Source organism: Poeciliopsis prolifica, unplaced genomic scaffold, assembly GCF_027474105.1.
Source record: "Poeciliopsis prolifica strain line A6 unplaced genomic scaffold, Auburn_PproV2 SCAFFOLD035, whole genome shotgun sequence".
NCBI classification, from domain to species: Eukaryota; Metazoa; Chordata; class Actinopteri; order Cyprinodontiformes; family Poeciliidae; genus Poeciliopsis; species Poeciliopsis prolifica.
This window is the reverse complement of record NW_026562410.1, coordinates 2,649,388-2,668,205: the sequence shown is the minus strand read 5'-3', so window position 1 is coordinate 2,668,205 and position 18,818 is coordinate 2,649,388. Positions and strand designations below refer to the sequence as shown.

The window sequence follows — 18,818 nt, the reverse complement described above, 5'->3', positions numbered from 1 at the left end:
GCGGAGAGAGCTCATTACGTGCTGATTGATCTGTGAATCAGTCTGCAGTTACTGAACTCGTGAATAAAGACTGTGTGGCAGGCAAGCTCATTTAAGCTTTGCACTGATGTGTCAACTGTTATTTTCACATCCTGATTGGGGGTCTTCTCTAAGTTCTCTTTTCACAGTCTTGTAGTTCTCACGTTAATTTTTGGCAAAATACGACAACTAGTTTGAATGTATTGTGTTGGGGTTTTATTTGTTAGATGTGTTGTTTTTTTTTTTTTTTTGCAAAACATTGCTTTTTGAAAACAAAACATCATCCTGATGCTGCAGTTCCAGGACATTCGGGATGCTTGAAAGTGGCAAAGTGACATTTTTACAAGACATGGAAATATCTAAAAAAAAAAAAAAAAAGAATTTCAATTCCCACAAATCCGATCTGCTTTGAAGCATCTGCATGTCGCTGTTTGCGCATCCTTGGCTAGGCCAACAACAAATGCAGGTTGTTTTCTCTTCCTGTCTGTTTCAGGTTAATGTCTGTCAGTTCTGGCTGTGACAAGAAGCGAGAGTAGCACCTTTGCTTGTTTACATCACCTTTGCATAGCTTCTTCTTTTTTTTTTTTTAATCTTTGATGAATACACGCTCACGTCCGCTTATGCTGCCTGTGTCCTCGCAGCACAATGACAAGGAGATGCTTAAAAAGATTAACATGAAAGTGCAAAGACTAATAGCGGCGTTCTGCGATCTGCAGCCGCCGTCATTGCAGAGCAGATGACAATGTGTTGAGGGGAAACAGGAAGTGAGTCAGACAGCTTCTATCATTACGCTCATCAGGCTTCAGGATCAATGGAGCTAATTAACTGCTGGCCCCATTTATAACCTGATGTCGGAGCCTCTCATCGTTACTTTATCCTAATGAATGTTTGCTCACACGCAGCAGCGACCAAAATTCAAATGAGCTTCAAGATTCTGCGTTAATTGCTTCCCATCCGCTAACCTGTGACATGAAAAGGAGGAGGGGAGATGAGGCAGCAGGAAGAAATTGGGCAAGAATGAAAAAGAGAAACAGGTTAAAAGAGAGGAAGGGTAAAGAGACTCGGGGAGAAGAACGAGTCGAGGGAGAAAAGCTGAGCGTGACGTGACTGATAGGTTCTAGCAGGATGAGTCACAACTGTCAAAGTGTCTTTTTGGCAATCAGGACTCCATCTGTCAGTGGAGGAGAGGCAGGAAAGAAAAACGGGATGAATGAGAAAAGGCATCAATATATTTATTTTTCTGCATTTAAAAGAGGCTGTGTAATGGGGTTTTTTTCGGAGGGGGCCCGTTTTTTTTTTCTTCTTTTTTTCCATCTTTTCAGAGAAACCAGATATGTAGAGTTTCAATATTCACACAGGGGGGAATTATTTAATCCCACAAAGAACGTGGGATGCCTTGAATGCCTACAGCACGAGACTAAGAGTCCAGGCTTTTCTCCCTGGACTCTAAGTCTCACATTAGCTGATTCAAGACAAACATATTTGACACGATCCAGAATGATCAACTGCATCCTTTTTTTCTGCTTTGAGTAAATCAGTTTTGTTGACATGCAGCTATAATTTAAATCCATCCATCCATCCATCCATCCATTATCTGTTCACCCTTGCCCCTAGTGGGGTCAGGAGTTGCTGGTGCCCATCTCCAACTGCGTTATGAGCGAGAGGCGGGGTCAACCTGGACAGGTCGCCAGTCTGTCGCAGTATAATTTTATTGGCTTTCCTTACAGTTGTGTTTATTTCTTTCCAAATTAGACCAAAACTTTATTGCAGTGGAATACACACGAGTTAGCACAACACTCATGAAAAACTTTACTCTTAGTAATCTGGGATATAATTGAAGTGGTTGAAGTCAATTATCTACAAAAGTTCAGTTTTACTTATTTGTATACAGAAAAACAAAGCCATTGGGGAAATGAGGTTAATTGAAACAATTTTTCTTTTTAGCTTTGCTAATGTATTTTGTTTACTTTTGCTGCCCCTCACTAAATCTCTGTCAGGGCATAAGGTTAGAAAGTCGGGCAGAAAAACACTGCAGTCAGGGATTTGATCTTTCATCATTATGATCAGTGGAAGAGGTTTGAACTCCGCCGTCTCTCTGTTCTTTGCTCCTTTTTAACATCTTGGGATTTGGACCCGTAGTAATTTGGTGTAATTTGGGCTTTAAAGATGCCATTCATCTGCTCCTGGTTGTAAAAACAATACTTTCTTGTCATGATTTCGCATCATAACAACTGCCCAGAAGTGAAAAGTTGTGCAGCCTCCATAAACAAGGAGAGCGATTGTCTAAACATGCAACCCGGCAACCAAGGCAAAATATTTTTGTAGACAAAAATCTACAAAAACAACAAATCAGATCTAACGAAACAGAGCCACTCCACTTCTGTTATGCCATCAGGAATGGTGCATATCTACAATTACCCAGCTAAACTCTTAAACACGGTTGTTTTCCCCTGTCTCCTTCAGATTGGTCGACTTCACCCGGTTACCTTCGCCCACTCCGGAAAATAAGGACATCTTCTTTGTGACGAGGAGCTCGGGTATCCAGCCTTCGCCTGCTCGCAGTTCCAGCTACTCTGAGACTAATGAGCCCGAGCTGGGCATGTCCAACGGCAACAAAAGTTTATCCATGGTGGACCTGCAGGACCCCCGCAATCTGGACGCTGGGACAGCTCAAAGCCCTTCAGATGTTCTGGGTGAGAGCCAAGCTTCTGGTGGGGGCTGGCCCGCCAGAGTCTCTCAGGGCAACATCCCAGGCGGTCCTACCATGAGGAGGCCGGGTCAGGCCCCGACCTCCCCAAACACGGACAGCACTCCGGGCCGACCCGCCCAGCTACTTGCCCCGCTGTCCTTCCAGAACCCAGTTTACCAGATGGCGGCCTGCTTGCCAGTGTCTCCTCGAGGAATGACTGATTCGGGGTCAGAGTGCCACAGTTCAGTTAGTTCCCATAGCAACAACGAGGACGGGCCAGCGGGAGGGAAGCAAGCCTTTATGAACCATACCGGCGGCGGAGGAGGAGGCGGGGGAAGCAGCGGCGATGAGTACACCCGACGTTCTGGGGAGTTCAACCGTCGGCAGCTGTCGCTAACGGAGACCCAGCATCAGCCCACCGTCCCGAGGCAGAACAGCGCCGGCCCCCAGAGGAGGATAGACCAGCCTCCCCCCCAGAGCGTCACGCGAGGCCGTACCCCGCCGAATCTGCTCAGCGGCGGCCCGTACCCTCGCCCCACCTCCGGCAGCATGATGACGTCGTCGCCCGACTGGCCGGCCAGCGGCGCTCGTTTGCGGCAGCAGTCGTCCTCCTCCAAAAGCGACAGTCCCGAGACCAAACAGAGAGTTCAGTGCAAACAGGTCAGTGTCAAAAAACACAACTGTAACGACGACATTATAAATACTATTAATAATAAAAAAAAGAAATAATACAACTCATAAATCAACCTTGAACTGTCTCTGGAGGTAAATACAGGAGATTACGGATATTAAAGAAGAGCTATTCATGAAGGGAAGCCTTGGTGGGTGTAATCGCACAGACAGCACATTTCACCCTAATGAACTCCAGTCACACACAGCCTGTGTAATAATAGTTATTTCCATACAGGCGCCCCGTCCCCACAGCACTGCGGCACAGCTTGAATCTTATTAGATAAATGTACTGTAGCCTCCACACAGCTGAGGTCAGAAGTTTACATACACTAATCAGGGCCATAAAAATCATTCATTTTGAGCTTGTGAACTGTTTTGCTTTTGAGACAAAAAAACAACACTAAAATGGATTTTTTAAATTCACGCTGTGTCAAAATTATACATACGTGTTTAAATATAAACGTAGATCTTAAGCTGGATCTTCACCGCACACCTTGTTTAGCTGTGAACAAGTCTTTAACGCAATTCAGTATTTAACGCTTCTTGGCAACAAATTCAGTTATATCTGTTGCGTTATCAGCTCTTTGAGCATAATCAACAAACATATTTGTAGTTTAGTCGAGTGTACTTCAGTGAAGTGTAGACTAGTTCAGTCGCGGGTGTGTAGTCAGTCTAGCACAGCATAGGATAAGAGAGCCACTGTGTCCCTAAATTTGGAAGCTTCACTGCAATGGCTCCAAATACTTTTCTTGCCGTTGTGCCTAAGCAGCTTCAACTTTTCATTTGTGACCATTAAGCTGTCCTCAGGATGAGGGTGTAACATATTGGTAACTGTGGACATTAACACATGAAAGTGTTGATTCTTTTGTGGTGGGCGCTCACTATGTCCATGCTGATGGTGAACCTGCTTTACTCACATGACCTTTGACAGAAAAAAATATATATATAAATGAATCATAGAAAGAAACGAATAACTAAACAACGGAGGCAACTCTTGCTTATGATAAGTGTATGTAAACGTCTGACTAGTGCTACATTTTTGGTTTTGGTGTCAGGTAAGTCTGTTTAAAGCTCCCAGGATAAAAACACTGGACACTAAATATTGCACCGTATCATCTGATGTCAAAATATCTGCATCTTGGCTATAATCTTCTCAATCTCTTTTGTTGAAAATGACAATTGGTTGAATGGCTCAACAAAAAAGACACCAGGTTTGATAAGAGTACTTACAGTAAATCGACATTTGTCCTCACCTCACGTATGAGGTGAGATGAAACACACTGATGAAGAAGTACCTGGATTCACTTCACTATATTCTACTACTGTAGGCTTTAGTCATCCATTAACTTGCAATTATGTGATGCCATATCAATGTTAAAACCTATGCAGAACGAGATTTGAGATGTTTTTGCTGATGTAAACACAGGAAACGTAGCTCGGAACATCATAACACACATATGAAGCGCAAAGAATCCCTCCCTCTTTCCTGTAACTCTGAACCTAGCTGGATGAAACGCCTAGCAACAAATCTACCAATCAAAGGTGAGCAGAGAGGGAAGCCGTCTAATCCAATGAAGCCAGATCACTTTTAAACTAATCAACTCTCTGACAGCTTTTTGCTCCCCTCTCTTTATCTCAAGTATCCACTTCCTGTGCTGCCATTATGCGAGGAGTTCTCGTACAGATTTGAAAAGTGTGTGTGTGTGTGTGCCGCAGGGGAAGCTTGCAGACAAGTGTGTGCATCCATTCCACCTGCTGCTTTTCAGCCCAGATCAGTTGGAGCATTTCAAGCTTATTTTTGTTGTTCCTGTTGTGTTTTTGTTTGCAACCTCCCTCCTGCCCCCTTTCCCCGACACTTTTCATTCAGCTCATGTGTGTGTCTGTGTGTGTGTGTGTGTGTGTGTTGGTTTTATTAGGCCCCCTCCCCAGTGAACCCCAGTGCGCTGGACCGCACAGCAGCCTGGCTTTTGAATATGAATGTGCAGTATTTAGACCATGAGGGGATGGAGCCCGAGTCACTAAGAAACAGAGAGGATCTGACTCAGGTGGAGAAGGTAACCCCCCGTCATCCAACCTTTGACCTTTAGCAACCCCACACCCTTAGCTTTGATTCCCTCCTGCCCCTCCACTGAGCTCTCTCTCTCTTCTTTTCCTCACCGTGTGGCTCATACAGTGCTTTGAAAAAGTCTGCTTACTCTTTGGAGTTTTTTTGTTTGACCACAAACCTTAACATGTTTAACAAGGAAGTTTTGGGACGAATGAACACCAACACTGGAGTGGTTTTTAGAATTTTTTTTTACAAAAAACATTCCAAGTGTGCCGTTTTGGTTTTGTATTCAGCCCCCTTTTACATAAACATAAATGAAGATCAATGAAAACAACCTGTCTTAAAAGTCACCCAATAAGGAGAAAATGTTCCTGTGTGTGAAAGTTATTCAAAAATCTGTTGTCATCTAGGAAACAGAGGAGAATGTGTTCTGGACATATGAGACCAAAGTTTTTTTTGCCTACATGCAAAACGCTGTGAACTGTAACTCACCGTATCGGTTGCAGAACACGGTGGTGGCAGCGTTATGCTATATAGGACTGATTCTTCTGGCAGCAAAAGGTTCAAAATTATGTATTTTGGTTTTACCAATAATTTTAAGTAATATCATTTTGGAGAGTTCTAATTTTTATTTGACGGGAAGGCGGGGGATGATTAGGGTGATGACAAGTCTCAAAGACTTATTACCAGAGATAAATCAACTTTGATTTAAAAATAAACTTTGATTTAAAAATAAAAGTAGAAACGTGCAAAGAATGGTAGAAAGTTGTAGAAAAAATGTAAATAAAAACACAAAAGCAATAATGCTGTAAATATGATATTTATGCTCTGCTTAACCTTCAACTGTCATAAAAAGAAAGCCAGAGCTACTGCCAAAATGTTTCAGATTAGCATATTCATTTATAACGCCACACAGTCTTTGTCCAGGTCTAAATCCTACTGAGAATATTGCAAAAAAGAACGGACATAAATGTCGCCAAATTGGTAAATGTTCCTAAAAAGATGGCTGAATACAAATATACAAAGCGTTAATCCTTGTATCCTTTTTCTGTCACTTCACAACTTTGTGTTGCTACAAAAATATCGTAATAAAAACAGAAATTTGCAATGTCATGACAAAATACATCAATATGTGGAAGCGGTATAGATACTTTTACAAGGCACTGTATTCAGCTTCTGAAAACATCTATTTTTTTTCCTCCTGTTGATCTGATGTAGCATTCCCACTTTGCTCTTTATTTTGATTTAGACTTGTGAGAGATTCCTAAATCACAATTATATATAATTACAGCCTCTATCAAATCTAACTGTCCCATGTAAGCACAATATGTATTTTTGCCTGTATGTCAGACTCCAAGTGTTGTAAAAATGTTGTTCATTGCGCTAATTACACAGAAACGCAGTAACACTTTTTTAGCCACTTTTTTAGTCTCCGGGCACCAGCACTCAATATCAGAACTACTACTGCAACAACTTCATTAATCTGTTGATTATTTTCTTGCTAATAGGTCAATTGTTCTACCTGCAGGCTAGTGGAAAGTACCATTTAAATAGATTAAGATGTCTTTCTCGTTCAGCCAACTGGAACTAATTCAAACTCATTCAATGTATATAATTTGTGAGAGAGAACACCTTAATTGTTCTCCTGTAAGCTGAGTAAGCACTTTCCCACCTGGAAAAAAACAAAACAAAACTGAAATAAATAGTCCTTTATTCAATCTCAATTTCAATATATTAGGGTTATTTAAGAAATGAAAATCTGATGTTGTATAAACACAACCAGCATAAATAAAACCACATATAAAAAATATATATATTTTCTTAGAACCCTTCCCCCTCTCACATCACAAAAATAAGATTTGAAACCAAACTTAGCACCACATACGTGCGTATGAGGATGAACACACCGAATATCTTCACAGACTGCTTGTAGCCTGTGCGTGCATGTGTGTGATCGAGACAAAAAGTCGTTTTTGTGCCGCTTCCTCTGCTTCCCAGTGTCTACAGCTGTTCATCGCTGCTCTGCTTCTCATGCTTTGTTTAGTTCCCACATGCTCCCTCTCTTCGTTTTTTTTCCCCCCACCCGCCTATCTATAATAAGAAGAAACCTGTCATCCTAACATAGCTCATGCCTTATAGAAGCCAGCAGCCCTGGAAGGGAGAACTACCAAAGAAGGCAATAACTTGAGTCTTAACAAAGAAACAACAGCCACCCTGGAAGAGCAGAACGGACTGGAAGACAGTACGGCCTCCACAGAGGCGAGCCGACACTAACCATCTTATGCAGTGTTAAATTCATTTACAATGCGCAGTGCGTGTCGTAGGAGCTGTAAAAATATAGGGCATGCTTTATCCAATATGGAAATATTCATGAGTCACAAATCTTGCATTTCTGAATTCACTCGAGTTAAAAAAAAAGAAAGAAAATATTTTCAGTTTATATGAATATTTTCTTTTTCTAGCAGCATTTGCATATTCCATCGCAAAAACAACATTTAGGGTCATGCATAATATTACTTAATCACAGAAACAACATATCAAATATTCAAATTAAGAGGGTTTTTTTTCTGTCTCTCTTTCTTAAAGATAGCTAAATTAAATAGTTGAGAAGTAGAAAAAATTATTCATGAACCAGTGAGCAAGGGAGTTTAATAAGTGCATCTTAGTCATTGAGAAGTAAGTATAAGGAGTTGGGATGGACTCTGAGCGTTCCACTAAACAAGTTCAGTAAGATGTCTCCTGTTGTGAATTTGCAAAAAAGTTTTTGCAAATTCAAACTTCAGAAAAATATTTTCTTGTTTTCACCTCCTCACTCTCTCTGCTCTACCAAAAAATGTTGAAACTCCAGACCGGTAGATGGAGAATACTGACTAAGGAAAAATGAAGAAAAGTCCATTGTGAGCATGTTCAGCACCCTCTTTGTTTTTTGACACCCTCGTTGAAGAAAAGGCTTAAAATGCAAACCTATTTTAAAGTAGTTACATAATTTCCCTCTGAATAAATCTAACAATGAGATTTACACTTTTATTTTTTATTTTTTATTTTACCAGTCTTACTCTTACCATCCTCCTCATTGTGTGGGGTTTGAGATAAAATTAGACCCTCCTCCAGCATTATTTGTCACAGTTCTAGTTTTTTTACTTAAGATTTACCTTGGAAATTATAGTGTTTACTTCATTAAAGATGACCGGGAGGAAAGACATTTATGTTGTAATAACCCACAATCGAGCCTAAAGACTTATAATTGCACAACCTGAGTGCTGCCTACTTCTGGATCTACAGTACCTTGCAAAAAATAAATAAATAAATAAAAAGAATTTGCACATCTTAAACTTTTAGACCTTAGTCACATTACAGCTACAAACCATTATGCACCTTAGAAGTTCAAAGCTTTTTGAACAAAAAATATACTGACACTGTTCCAACTATAATCTGAACACTGGCATAAATCCGGCACAACTGGAATCCTACCAAGACGTCCACTTCATCGGAGATGCAGCCGAGAGCTGCAGAGATCAACAGGAAAAAATCTCACAACAGAAAATCCAGTCTTTGTGAATTACATTAATCTGTTCTTTTCAGAAAATTTGTAAGAAAAACCAAAAGAAAGTCATGAGAACTAAATACAACTTTATGAACTGCATGCAAAACATCATTTGAAGCAAGAAATCTACATCTTCTGGAGAAATAGTAGTGGTAGCATCATTGTGGATCAGGGTTGAAGGGACAAGGGAAATCCAATGAGAAATCCCCCGAGGTCATACTCATCTTTAATCGTGACAGAAAAGCTCTGGTCGTGAGCTGAAAGCAGCGGCCTGCGGTTGTCCAGTGTGACAGGCGCACCGACAGCCGATTTTGCACCGTCCCAACCAAAGACAGCCGGCAACAAACACCAAGCGGTGTCAAAATGTTTCTGTGACCGAAACATCCGATTTCTGAGAACAGGAGACGTGTTCTCAGTCATGAACACGTCTCCTGTTGCTTCCCCTCCCCTTCTCGCCGTTTTGCTCTAATAATAAGTGCATCAACGCCTGTAACTTGCTGTCTTTTCCCCGACTGACTGACGTGTCTGTCGGATCTATATCGCTCGGTGTGACACGACTTGCCGTCATATCAAGTTCACGGAGGGTGACATGTTTGAGTTCTCTACCCTTTGTTAGACTCCACAGTGAGTGCTGCAAAACAGCAAGGCGATCCTACCGCACACACAACCTCGTCAAAGTCCATGCCTTAACATAATCAAAAATCTTTGGCAACAAAGATAATTCATGCACTTTTATGCATGAATTATAATACTTTGTCGATTTTTTTTTTTCGAATGTGTCTTTTTTATTTTCTTAAGTCACAATAAATAGGTGGGGAAAAAATTTGTAAAAAGCATAAATAAATTCTAGGATTTTTTCTAAGTGACCAGTTATAATTTTCATCAATACATCAGTAGTATAAGTTTTATGGGTTTAGTTGATATCACACTTTTTTTTTTTTTACCTGCAAGACTTTTCCACAGTAGAAGTCGGGACTGGATATTCCTGAGTTGGTCGGCCTGCTTGTCCGTCTGTCTGCCATATTGGAAGGCATGTGTAATATGATGAAGCAACATCCTTTCCAAAGGAAGCTTTGTCCTAATTTTGCAGCACAGCTCCTCACTAAAACAATGTGTGTTCACTTACATTTGGCCTCATTTCTAAATTTGAAACGGCGACCATTTTTGCACAACCACTCCTTGTGAAAGGTGTCCGCCGTTGGCCCGAACAGAAAGATAACTTTATCTGGAATGTTGTCAGCTGGAGCATCAGGACAGCAGGCAGGCGGAGGGGACATCTGTTCAAAGCTCCTTTGTTTCCCCATCTATCTTTTGTTCTTCCTCTTATCACTATTCACGCGGCGTGTGTTCATTTCGCTCTCCATTCTGCTGAGCTTTGTACACAGGTTGCCGTACGAGCCGCATCTTCCAATGTTGCACGTAAGCAAACGCAGGGAGAACGGTCGGGTGCTCGACTATAGCCGAGCAGGTCAGAGGTCGGGCTCGTTTTGAGGGAGATGGAGAAACAGGACAAAAGCTCGGTCACAACAGATGTCGCTCGCTCTCGAGGGAATCGGTCAAAGAACGGAGGGCGGAAAGGCGAGGATGGCAGACGACAAGACATATCTGTTTGAGGTCACCGTTCCCCCTTGTAGAGATTGCTTGAACAGGAAAATGTCTCGGCGATTTGGCATGCATGGAAGGTGACGGAGAATGATAAGGGATCCCAATAACGTTCTCTCTGCGTGCGAGGCAATCAGATAATTCAGGGTGCTTGGGAAAGGTTACCCGAAACTAAACTCCCTATCAGTTATTGCTGAAGGTTGCAGCATTTCGTTTTGTTTAATAAAAACCCAACAACAACAAAAATAAAAACAAAATCAATCCAGATAGGCAAACAGGTTGTATCAAAAATGAACTAAGCTGATGAAGTGTACTTTCACCTGCTCTGTGGCAACGAACCGCAAGACAGGAGCTGCAGAGGCCTCTTCTTCTTCTGACACATGCCAGGTGTGAGGTGAGGAAATGCACCGAGCTGTGGGATGCGGCTCAAGGATGAAGTTGATAAAAGTTTAAAGTAGATTCAGGTATAGAGAGAGAAAACAACAACCAGAAGATTTGAATTACCTCACTGACAAGTTTTAAATTCTTTATTTGGAAAAGACGAGCGAGCGAAGATTAGAAATGTAGAAATATGAAATTAGCCACGTTTTCTTATAGAAATGCGGGTAGTTTTGCGTTTAATTCATGTTCCGCTATTTTCGTGTTAAAATCACACGTGAATAAGTCTGTTCAATAAAAACCATGCAGCGCCATCTTCCTCCTACCACTTCCTGTTGTCGTCTTCATCTTTCCCACCGGTAGTACCATCTTGTTTCCATTGCGGGATGGACTAATTTCAACAAAGCTGAAAATCAACCTCACCCTTGCGGAAAAACATTCTATCAGATGGCGTGAGTTTTTATTTTAATTTCCAGAAATGTAGCGACAGACAGACATTTCATCCAAGCTGCTTCATCGTGTTGTAAAATGTGAACACAAAAATAAAATAAATTCCAAGTACTCTTGCGAGGCAGCTGAAAACTTTACAATCTTCCTGATACCTCTCACTCACCACACAGTTTTTTTTTTTTCCTCACCAAAATCAATTTCTACCCTTTACTTTTTCCTTTCTGAAACCCTCCCATGAGGTTCTGTGATGGGCAGACGGAGATTTTTGGGTGTTTAGTTTGAAACTCATCTCTTCCTCTCTTGCTGTTTAGCAAAAGTCTCTCAAATTTCCGTCTCTACTATTGAAAAGCCACGCTGCTCCACAGGCTCTTGGATATATTTTCGGAATTACAGGCATATTTGCACCTTTTTTTCTGTTCTGCCCTCGTGCAGTTAAAGCGAGTACGGCTCCGTGACGACTAGCATCTCTCTTGTCTCTCTTCGGTGCTTTTGCTCGCAGTACCAGCAGGAGATTGCAGTGCTGCAGGAGAAACTGCGCGCCTCCGTGCAGAAGCTGGAGGAGTACGAAGCCCGTCTCAAGGGTCAGGACGAGCAGGCCCAGAAGGTCCTGCTGGAGTACCAGGCCAGGCTGGAGGAGTCGGAGGAGCGTCTGCGCAGGCAGCAGGACGACAAGGACCTCCAGATGAAGAGCATCATCAGCCGGTATGGGAGGAAGAGTCCGGTGTGTGTGCTGCTGTGCGTTTGCTCTTGAACTGTTAACAGCCGTGTCGCCATTTGTTGTTGTGACACCCAGGTTAATGTCGGTGGAAGAGGAGCTGAAGAAGGACCACTCTGACATGCAAGCAGTCGTGGACTCTAAGCAGAAGATCATTGATGCACAGGTCTGTCCAAATATTCTAACTAAGAAAAACATTCACTGCATACAAGATGTTTAATTCATGTTTGCATCTAATCTGGCTGAGGAAAGCGCCAATTTGTTGAGCAAAATATACTTGTTCTGTCTTTCTTTCTCAATTTTCTTTTTCCTGAGAAACAACATTGACTTTTATGACCCCTTTTACAGCACAAAAATAAATTTTAGATATACGTGTCTCAAGTCAAACCGGAAAACATCAGCCCCGCAGCGGGGCATTAATTCAAATTCACACACAGACAAACAAAGGTCATTAATCTCCTTCACGCCCACAGTAATGAGAGTGTGTCGGCCAACAGCCGCAGCTCGGTCACACAGTCTGTGCTCTCAGTCAACAGAAAATGAAATATAAAAAGCTCTGCTCTCATGTTTGGGAGACATGGTTATGACACCCCTGTATCATATTCTCAACAACTTTTTTATTGATAGGTTTGCTTAGGCTGTCATTTTGGCTGTGTTATTGGTGGGTTACATACTTTTCTTTCACAGATCTTCAAGTAAAGTAAGAGTGCTCACTTCAAACTTTAATGCATTATCAAAAGATGAGAATCCCATGAGAAACTCCCATCTTTAAGGGTTTTATTGTCAAGAAGACAATGAGCTTTCTGTTTTTAACAACAGGAAGTTGCAGTCTGCAGTTCTAGAACACTTTGGAAACTTTAATATGGAGGCTGTTCTCAGGCTCATTAGTCATAAAAGTCTACTTTAAAAGACAACAGATTAGTCACTTTTCAATTCAAAATATACTTCCTGTTAATGTAAAAAGTAGTATGTAGTATTTGGAGCTTTTTAATCACCAGTTAATCATCACAAGCAGATAAAATCCTCTTGGCAATCTGTCGGAACGACAGCAAACTCAGACCTTAGCTGAGGAACATATTGCAGCAGCCTGACTGAAATGGGGGTTTTGTTTTCTGAAACGTTTTCCTTCTTGTTCCGTTTTTGTGCAGGAGAAGCGCATAGCTTCGCTGGATGCCGCTAACGCTCGTCTCATGAGCGCACTCAGCCAGCTGAAGGAGCGCTACAGCATGCAGACCCGCAACGGCATCTCCCCCACCAACCCCACCAAGCTGCAGATCACCGAGAACGGAGAGTTTCGGAACAGCAGCAACTGCTGAGGCAGCTCGGCGCGCGTCTGAGGCTCCGGGGCGTTGTACAGCGTATTCGTCCACCCCCTCAGCCCGCCGGCGTCGACGAGTGCCTGTTTATAGATGGACTGTGAGACAAGTGCGTGTGTGTGTGCGTGCCTGCCTCTGTGTGTGTGTGGGTGCGTTTTAGAAAAGCAGTCGGCGTACTTCCGGAAGACATTTCCACTTTTTCTCAGTTTGGAGACAAATGTTTGGCACGAGGACGTTTCGCGCGAGGGGCCACCCAGAAGGAGTGCAGCTCGGAGCGGATCACCAGATGGCCTTCACCGGGAGGCTGGTGGAAAGAGAGAGGAGGCAGGGAAAAGCCTGTACATAAAAACTCTGAGCCGCGCACGAGTTGAGTCGCTGCAAATACCCGAGCTCGCGCCCGTCCACGCCTGGGACAAACCACTATGAAAACCGCAAGCATCGACGATCCGCTCCTCCTTTCCCTCTCCCGACAGCAGAGTGGGCCCATTTAAAACCACACGTTGAGGATTTTCACTTAAGTTTGTCTCCAGAGGTTTGCTTTCCAACGCTTTATCTCAAAGTTTATGTTTTTAAAGAACCAAATATGAGCTATAAATAGATATTTTTAAATCCAAAACAATCTTCTCCACGTCCTTTTTAACTCAGAGGTGTGTTCCTGAGCGTCCCGTTTACCCTGTCAAACCCCCACTCACCTCCTCCTTCCCCCTTGCCCCCAAAGCAGTGCACTTTGTGAAAAGCTATTGGTACACGAAACGCCTTAACTAGGGAACACACCTCGACTTTAACCCCGCAGCTCCTCCCGATTCTGCAAAAACTCAAAAAGCCACCCCATAAAGGCACAACTTATACTGTGGATTTGTAGAGAAAACGACATAAAACGAGATGAGATGTATTATAAACACTAAAGTAAATGAATTCTATGTGATGCTATATTAATGAAATTTAACATAGATGTATGCATTTTTTTTCTTCTAGAATATACACAGACATATACCTATATTTGATATTGTCAAATATAAAAGCAGCCCTTTATTTAAGAGATTTAGCGTTACCTTTCCTTCTCTGATGGTGAGAGACTGTAGTGTGTAGCTTGCTTTTGGAGCCCTGGAGAGGAAGACCAGCCTGAGCAGTGATCAGCACCTCAAAGAGCCTTTATTGTTCTTTATGTAATTGTTGCAGGTGTGAGAAACCCCTGTATTATTGTCGTTGTTGCTTGTAGGGTGTTAGAACGATAATGCCGAGTTATAATATGGAGATTTCAAAGTCTCATGGTACTAAAACAAAAGTACAATATGCAATCTGATTGTGTTTAAACCCTAAAATCAAAGATTCCTACTATAGTACTGCTAAAATATACCATACTGATTACTATTGTAAAGTTTTTCTTATGTACACCCGTTCATTTGACAGAACAAATATGCTGCTTGTGACTTGGCAACTGGTTTTGATAATGGCTGGAGCTCCATTAGTTTTAACGCCATATCTGTATATGTTGCCACAGTTGAATATATGTCCAAACAGTATAGTTTTTGATTATTAGTTTAAACCAAAAATTTAAACTGATAATTTGATTGTGAAGCCTTGGAGAGGAAGACCACCCTCAGCAGTGGTGGTCTGCAAATCGCAAATATTTTGCGGTTTGCGAAACATTAAGACAATTCCACCTATTCTGGCTCCATCCTGGTGCTTCATTACCAGAACTTAAAACCCTTGGATGAAGTTTTGCTGTTTTGAAACCTTGATTTTTTATTTCTTTATTTTTTTTTAACCCGGCATTCAAATGTATGATAACGTTGAGTAAAAATAAATAAATAAATGAAATACATTGGGAAATTTTAAAATGCTAACATTTAAAAGTTTTTCTTGCCTTGTCAAAAGTAAAGGTAGAATAGTTGAATTTTTTCTTTTTTTTTTTTTGAGTATTTGATCCCTAACGCTGGCTCACGTCTCCAATGAGCACAATCAATACGTAGTAGGTGTTTTTTTGTGTTTGTCTTTTATTTCCTGGTGCTCATCACTGCTCCATCGACAACACATCACTAATTGTTATGGGGACGTTGGTCGCTTCTCTCTAGTTGCGCAGGAGCTGCGGAGCGACGCGTCTCGATGCGTTCGCTCATACTATACACTGGACTGGCAGAGCCGTTGTTTGTCATTGACCTCCATTCAGTCAGTCGTATTTGTCCGCTGAAATGAAGTATGCTGTATCCAAACTGTGACTCCATCGATCCTCCTTGGCATTAGCTTTCTCTCTCGCCCTCCCCTTTATCTTGCTCCTGCCTGACCTCATCTGTTTTCTTTGTTTTTGTTTTTTGCCTCTGAATGTATAGACACCGTTGTAAAGTGTAACTCGCTGTCGGCTCACTCTCATCTGCTTTTTTAGGAATTTTTCTGATCATTTCACAAGCAAAAGTCTCAATACATCGACAGCCAGCCGTAGCATCTACACCCATCAGTTTCATTTGGTCGTCGGTTGGTCAGTGAGGATGGCTGCTCTTATAAATATATATAAATTTATATGTATATTATACAATACAATATAATTATTGACTGCTTTGTGAGATGGGAGATCATGGGATTGTGTAAATAAAATGCCCACACTATTTTTACCGGATGCTAAAAGAGCTTTTTGTAAATGTTTTTTTTTGTTTTGTTTTGTTTTGTTTTGTTGTTTTTTTCGTGCTCAGACTCTGCTGTATCATTATTGATATTGTAAATATAGAAGATAGCCCAGTCAGTCATCTGTCCTCATCGGGCAGAGCTATACAAACCAATTAATCCGTCAGTGTTCTCTCTGTTGAAAAGCTTTTGTGTTTGTATTTTACCGTGTACTATCTCTAGCCAAAAACAGAAAAAAAAAACAAAAAAAAACAACAACAAACAAAAGAACTGATCACGTAGGGGTTTGACTCTTGAGATGTATGCCTTGCTGGTTTCAAGCCAACTCGAGTCCGATGAGCTGCGCAAGCACAATCCTGTAAATCTCATCAGTCTCACTCAATGCACTTTTACATTTAGTGGTTGGTTTCTATTTCACTTTCTTTTTTTTTTTTAAACACAGAACCCCGTTTCAGGCATTTCAAGGTTCCTAAGCAACTAAAGGGAGTTATCTTTAGTTAAATACCAGACATTTCACACCTGCATACTGCACAGCTCTCTAAAGCTGTTTGTCTGCACAGATTAAAGCAAGACTATGATCCATTTTTCTTTTTTTTTTTTAAATAATAGCACATGACAGCTACATGTACTGACCAAATTGGCTTAACAAACTTTTGTTTACATGCAGTCTAAGTTTACAACTAACTTTTGTGTCCTAGCAATTTCATTACACCTTTGTGCAGCTAAATGTCCAACTTAATATTTTTGTTTTTTACAAGTAGTGCACATTTAGGTCATTTGAATGTGTACTAGATGTGTTTCTTAACTGTCTCATTAAAAAAAAAAAAAAACTTTTTGTAGCATCTAGTTTAGCCGCAAAGCATTTTAGAGTTGGCTAATTCTAGCAAAACAGAGTTACTGAATTAGGTCAATTCCAGAAAAGCTCTAAACATGGTTAGACTTTTTGTTTTCTTTTGCAAATTAAAACTCGTATTCATTGTAACTTATTGAAATGATAACCCTGAAATGTATTTATCATACAGTTTATAGCCACTGTTTGACTAATCTCCAAACCACCAGCTATTTTGTGATTTGTGAAAGTGGGCCAATTTGACTGTTAATGTTAGCAATTTGACGCTATTTTAGCTACTGCTTAACTAAATGTTGAAATACTAGGTGTTCCAATTTGTCAAAGTTTTCAGGCTTGCCAATCATTTTCCAAATGAACTTGAGATTTGACTTACTTTTAGCATTTTAGCACAATGCTAAATTATGGTTCAGTTTTTAACTATTTGTGAAAGTTGGCAAATGCACTAAACTGTATTCCAAATAAGCTCCAGAGTTTCGGTCAACATTGTAGCCCAATGCTAACTCTTACTTAGATACATATTAGCTAATTAATATGTTCCTAAGAAGTTACCCTTGTGCATCATACATTTTTCAGATTTTATTTCAGTAAAGCTGCTTTTCACAAATTCTGCCATATTTGACTTTTGCTTTCTTCCATAAACATTTTAGTTTTCATGCTTGGCTAACCTTTTATTATTGCCATGGAGCGAGTTGAGTGTCTTGTAGTTACCATTATAAAACCATAATGATAGCTTTACTGTCTTATTTACAATCCAAATGCTAAATAAGCCAAATTTATTATGCCCAGAAGCAGATTATCATAACTCCAGTCATAGTCTTGCTTTAAGATCTCAAAGATTAAAATGCATCCACTAATAGCTATATTTTCCAATCAGTACTTTCACTAACATCAAACAGGCATCAGTGATCACCTTTTGGTTTTCCATTTCATAAATCGGATAAAACAAAAGCTCATTCTTGACATAGTTCGACCAATCAAACAAAGGATTAAATGAAATATAAAGCTATAAGTAAAAGATGTATGTTTTCTATTCTATTGTAGAAAAAATACTTTTGTAATTATGTTGAAAGTATAAAGTATTTGCTGGATTCTGCTTCCTTTGACGACAGTGACAAAACAATAATGTACAGAAGAACTCGTGTTGACAAAACGTGGCTGTGCAATTTATGTACATTTGCAACTAGACCTATTAAAGTTTTATTTAGCTATTTTAAACTCTCCTCTGTGTGCATCTCTGCTGTACAGCCTCGGCGGTGCAGCTCTCTGTGATGTTTTGAACCGTGGAGGCTGAATGGAGTCGGATTTGACGGCCTGTGCGATGCATCACGTGTTCATTAAATACTCAAGGAGACCCAGATTGATTATAGGCATCTAGAGAGAACATATGCTCAGAGTGGGGATCCAAAGGCAAAGCGAAGGACATGATGGAGACATGAATGAGTAGGTTTGAGCAGCGCCTACTTTTCACAGCCAGCATGACCTATATACTGCCTGATTGTTATTCCCCACAGTTGGTTGGGAAAATCAAGACATGTGAGAGTGAAAAGGGCGGGGGGCGCTTTCGAAACCTTTAAAATGACACGACATTACTCAAAAAGAGAGATGGATTATGATCATGTGTCGTGGCAGAAAAGCCGTGGAATGTCTTATTGCTGTAATTGGTGCATGCATATCTTTAACCATATGTGTTTTAAAGTGAAGATCTGACGTTGGTAATTACTCCCTGTGAGTCGGACTTGTTTATTTAGTCAAAACTAAACAGGTTTCCTGCATCCAAGACACATTTAGGCTGCCAGACGTAATAACATAAGCACTACTCTCAAATGTTTCAATAATTAAAAGCATGAAACATTGAGGTGTAGATGTTTGTACTTCTTTTTCCTCCTGGATCCTAAAATATGTTGTTGTTTTTCCCCCC

The 18,818-nt window shown here is 40.9% G+C and overlaps 1 protein-coding gene across 9 annotated transcripts in view; it reads left to right on the top strand.

The window, feature by feature from the left end:
• Nucleotides 1-18,115, top strand: part of LOC129374297 (disabled homolog 2-interacting protein-like) — a 163,410-nt gene extending 145,295 nt beyond the window's left edge. For 8 of the 9 annotated variants that reach the window (XM_055052656.1, XM_055052650.1, XM_055052654.1 and 5 more), the window contains 5 exons: nucleotides 2,482-3,367; nucleotides 5,296-5,433; nucleotides 11,900-12,102; nucleotides 12,194-12,281; nucleotides 13,264-18,115. In XM_055052656.1, coding sequence (XP_054908631.1) covers nucleotides 2,482-3,367; nucleotides 5,296-5,433; nucleotides 11,900-12,102; nucleotides 12,194-12,281; nucleotides 13,264-13,431 — 1,483 coding nt within the window. In that variant the 3' untranslated portion in view covers nucleotides 13,432-18,115. The remainder of the gene's footprint in view (nucleotides 1-2,481; nucleotides 3,368-5,295; nucleotides 5,434-11,899; nucleotides 12,103-12,193; nucleotides 12,282-13,263) is intronic. The other variant, XM_055052651.1, reaches the window with a different exon arrangement.
• The last annotated feature ends 703 nt before the right edge of the window (nucleotides 18,116-18,818 follow it).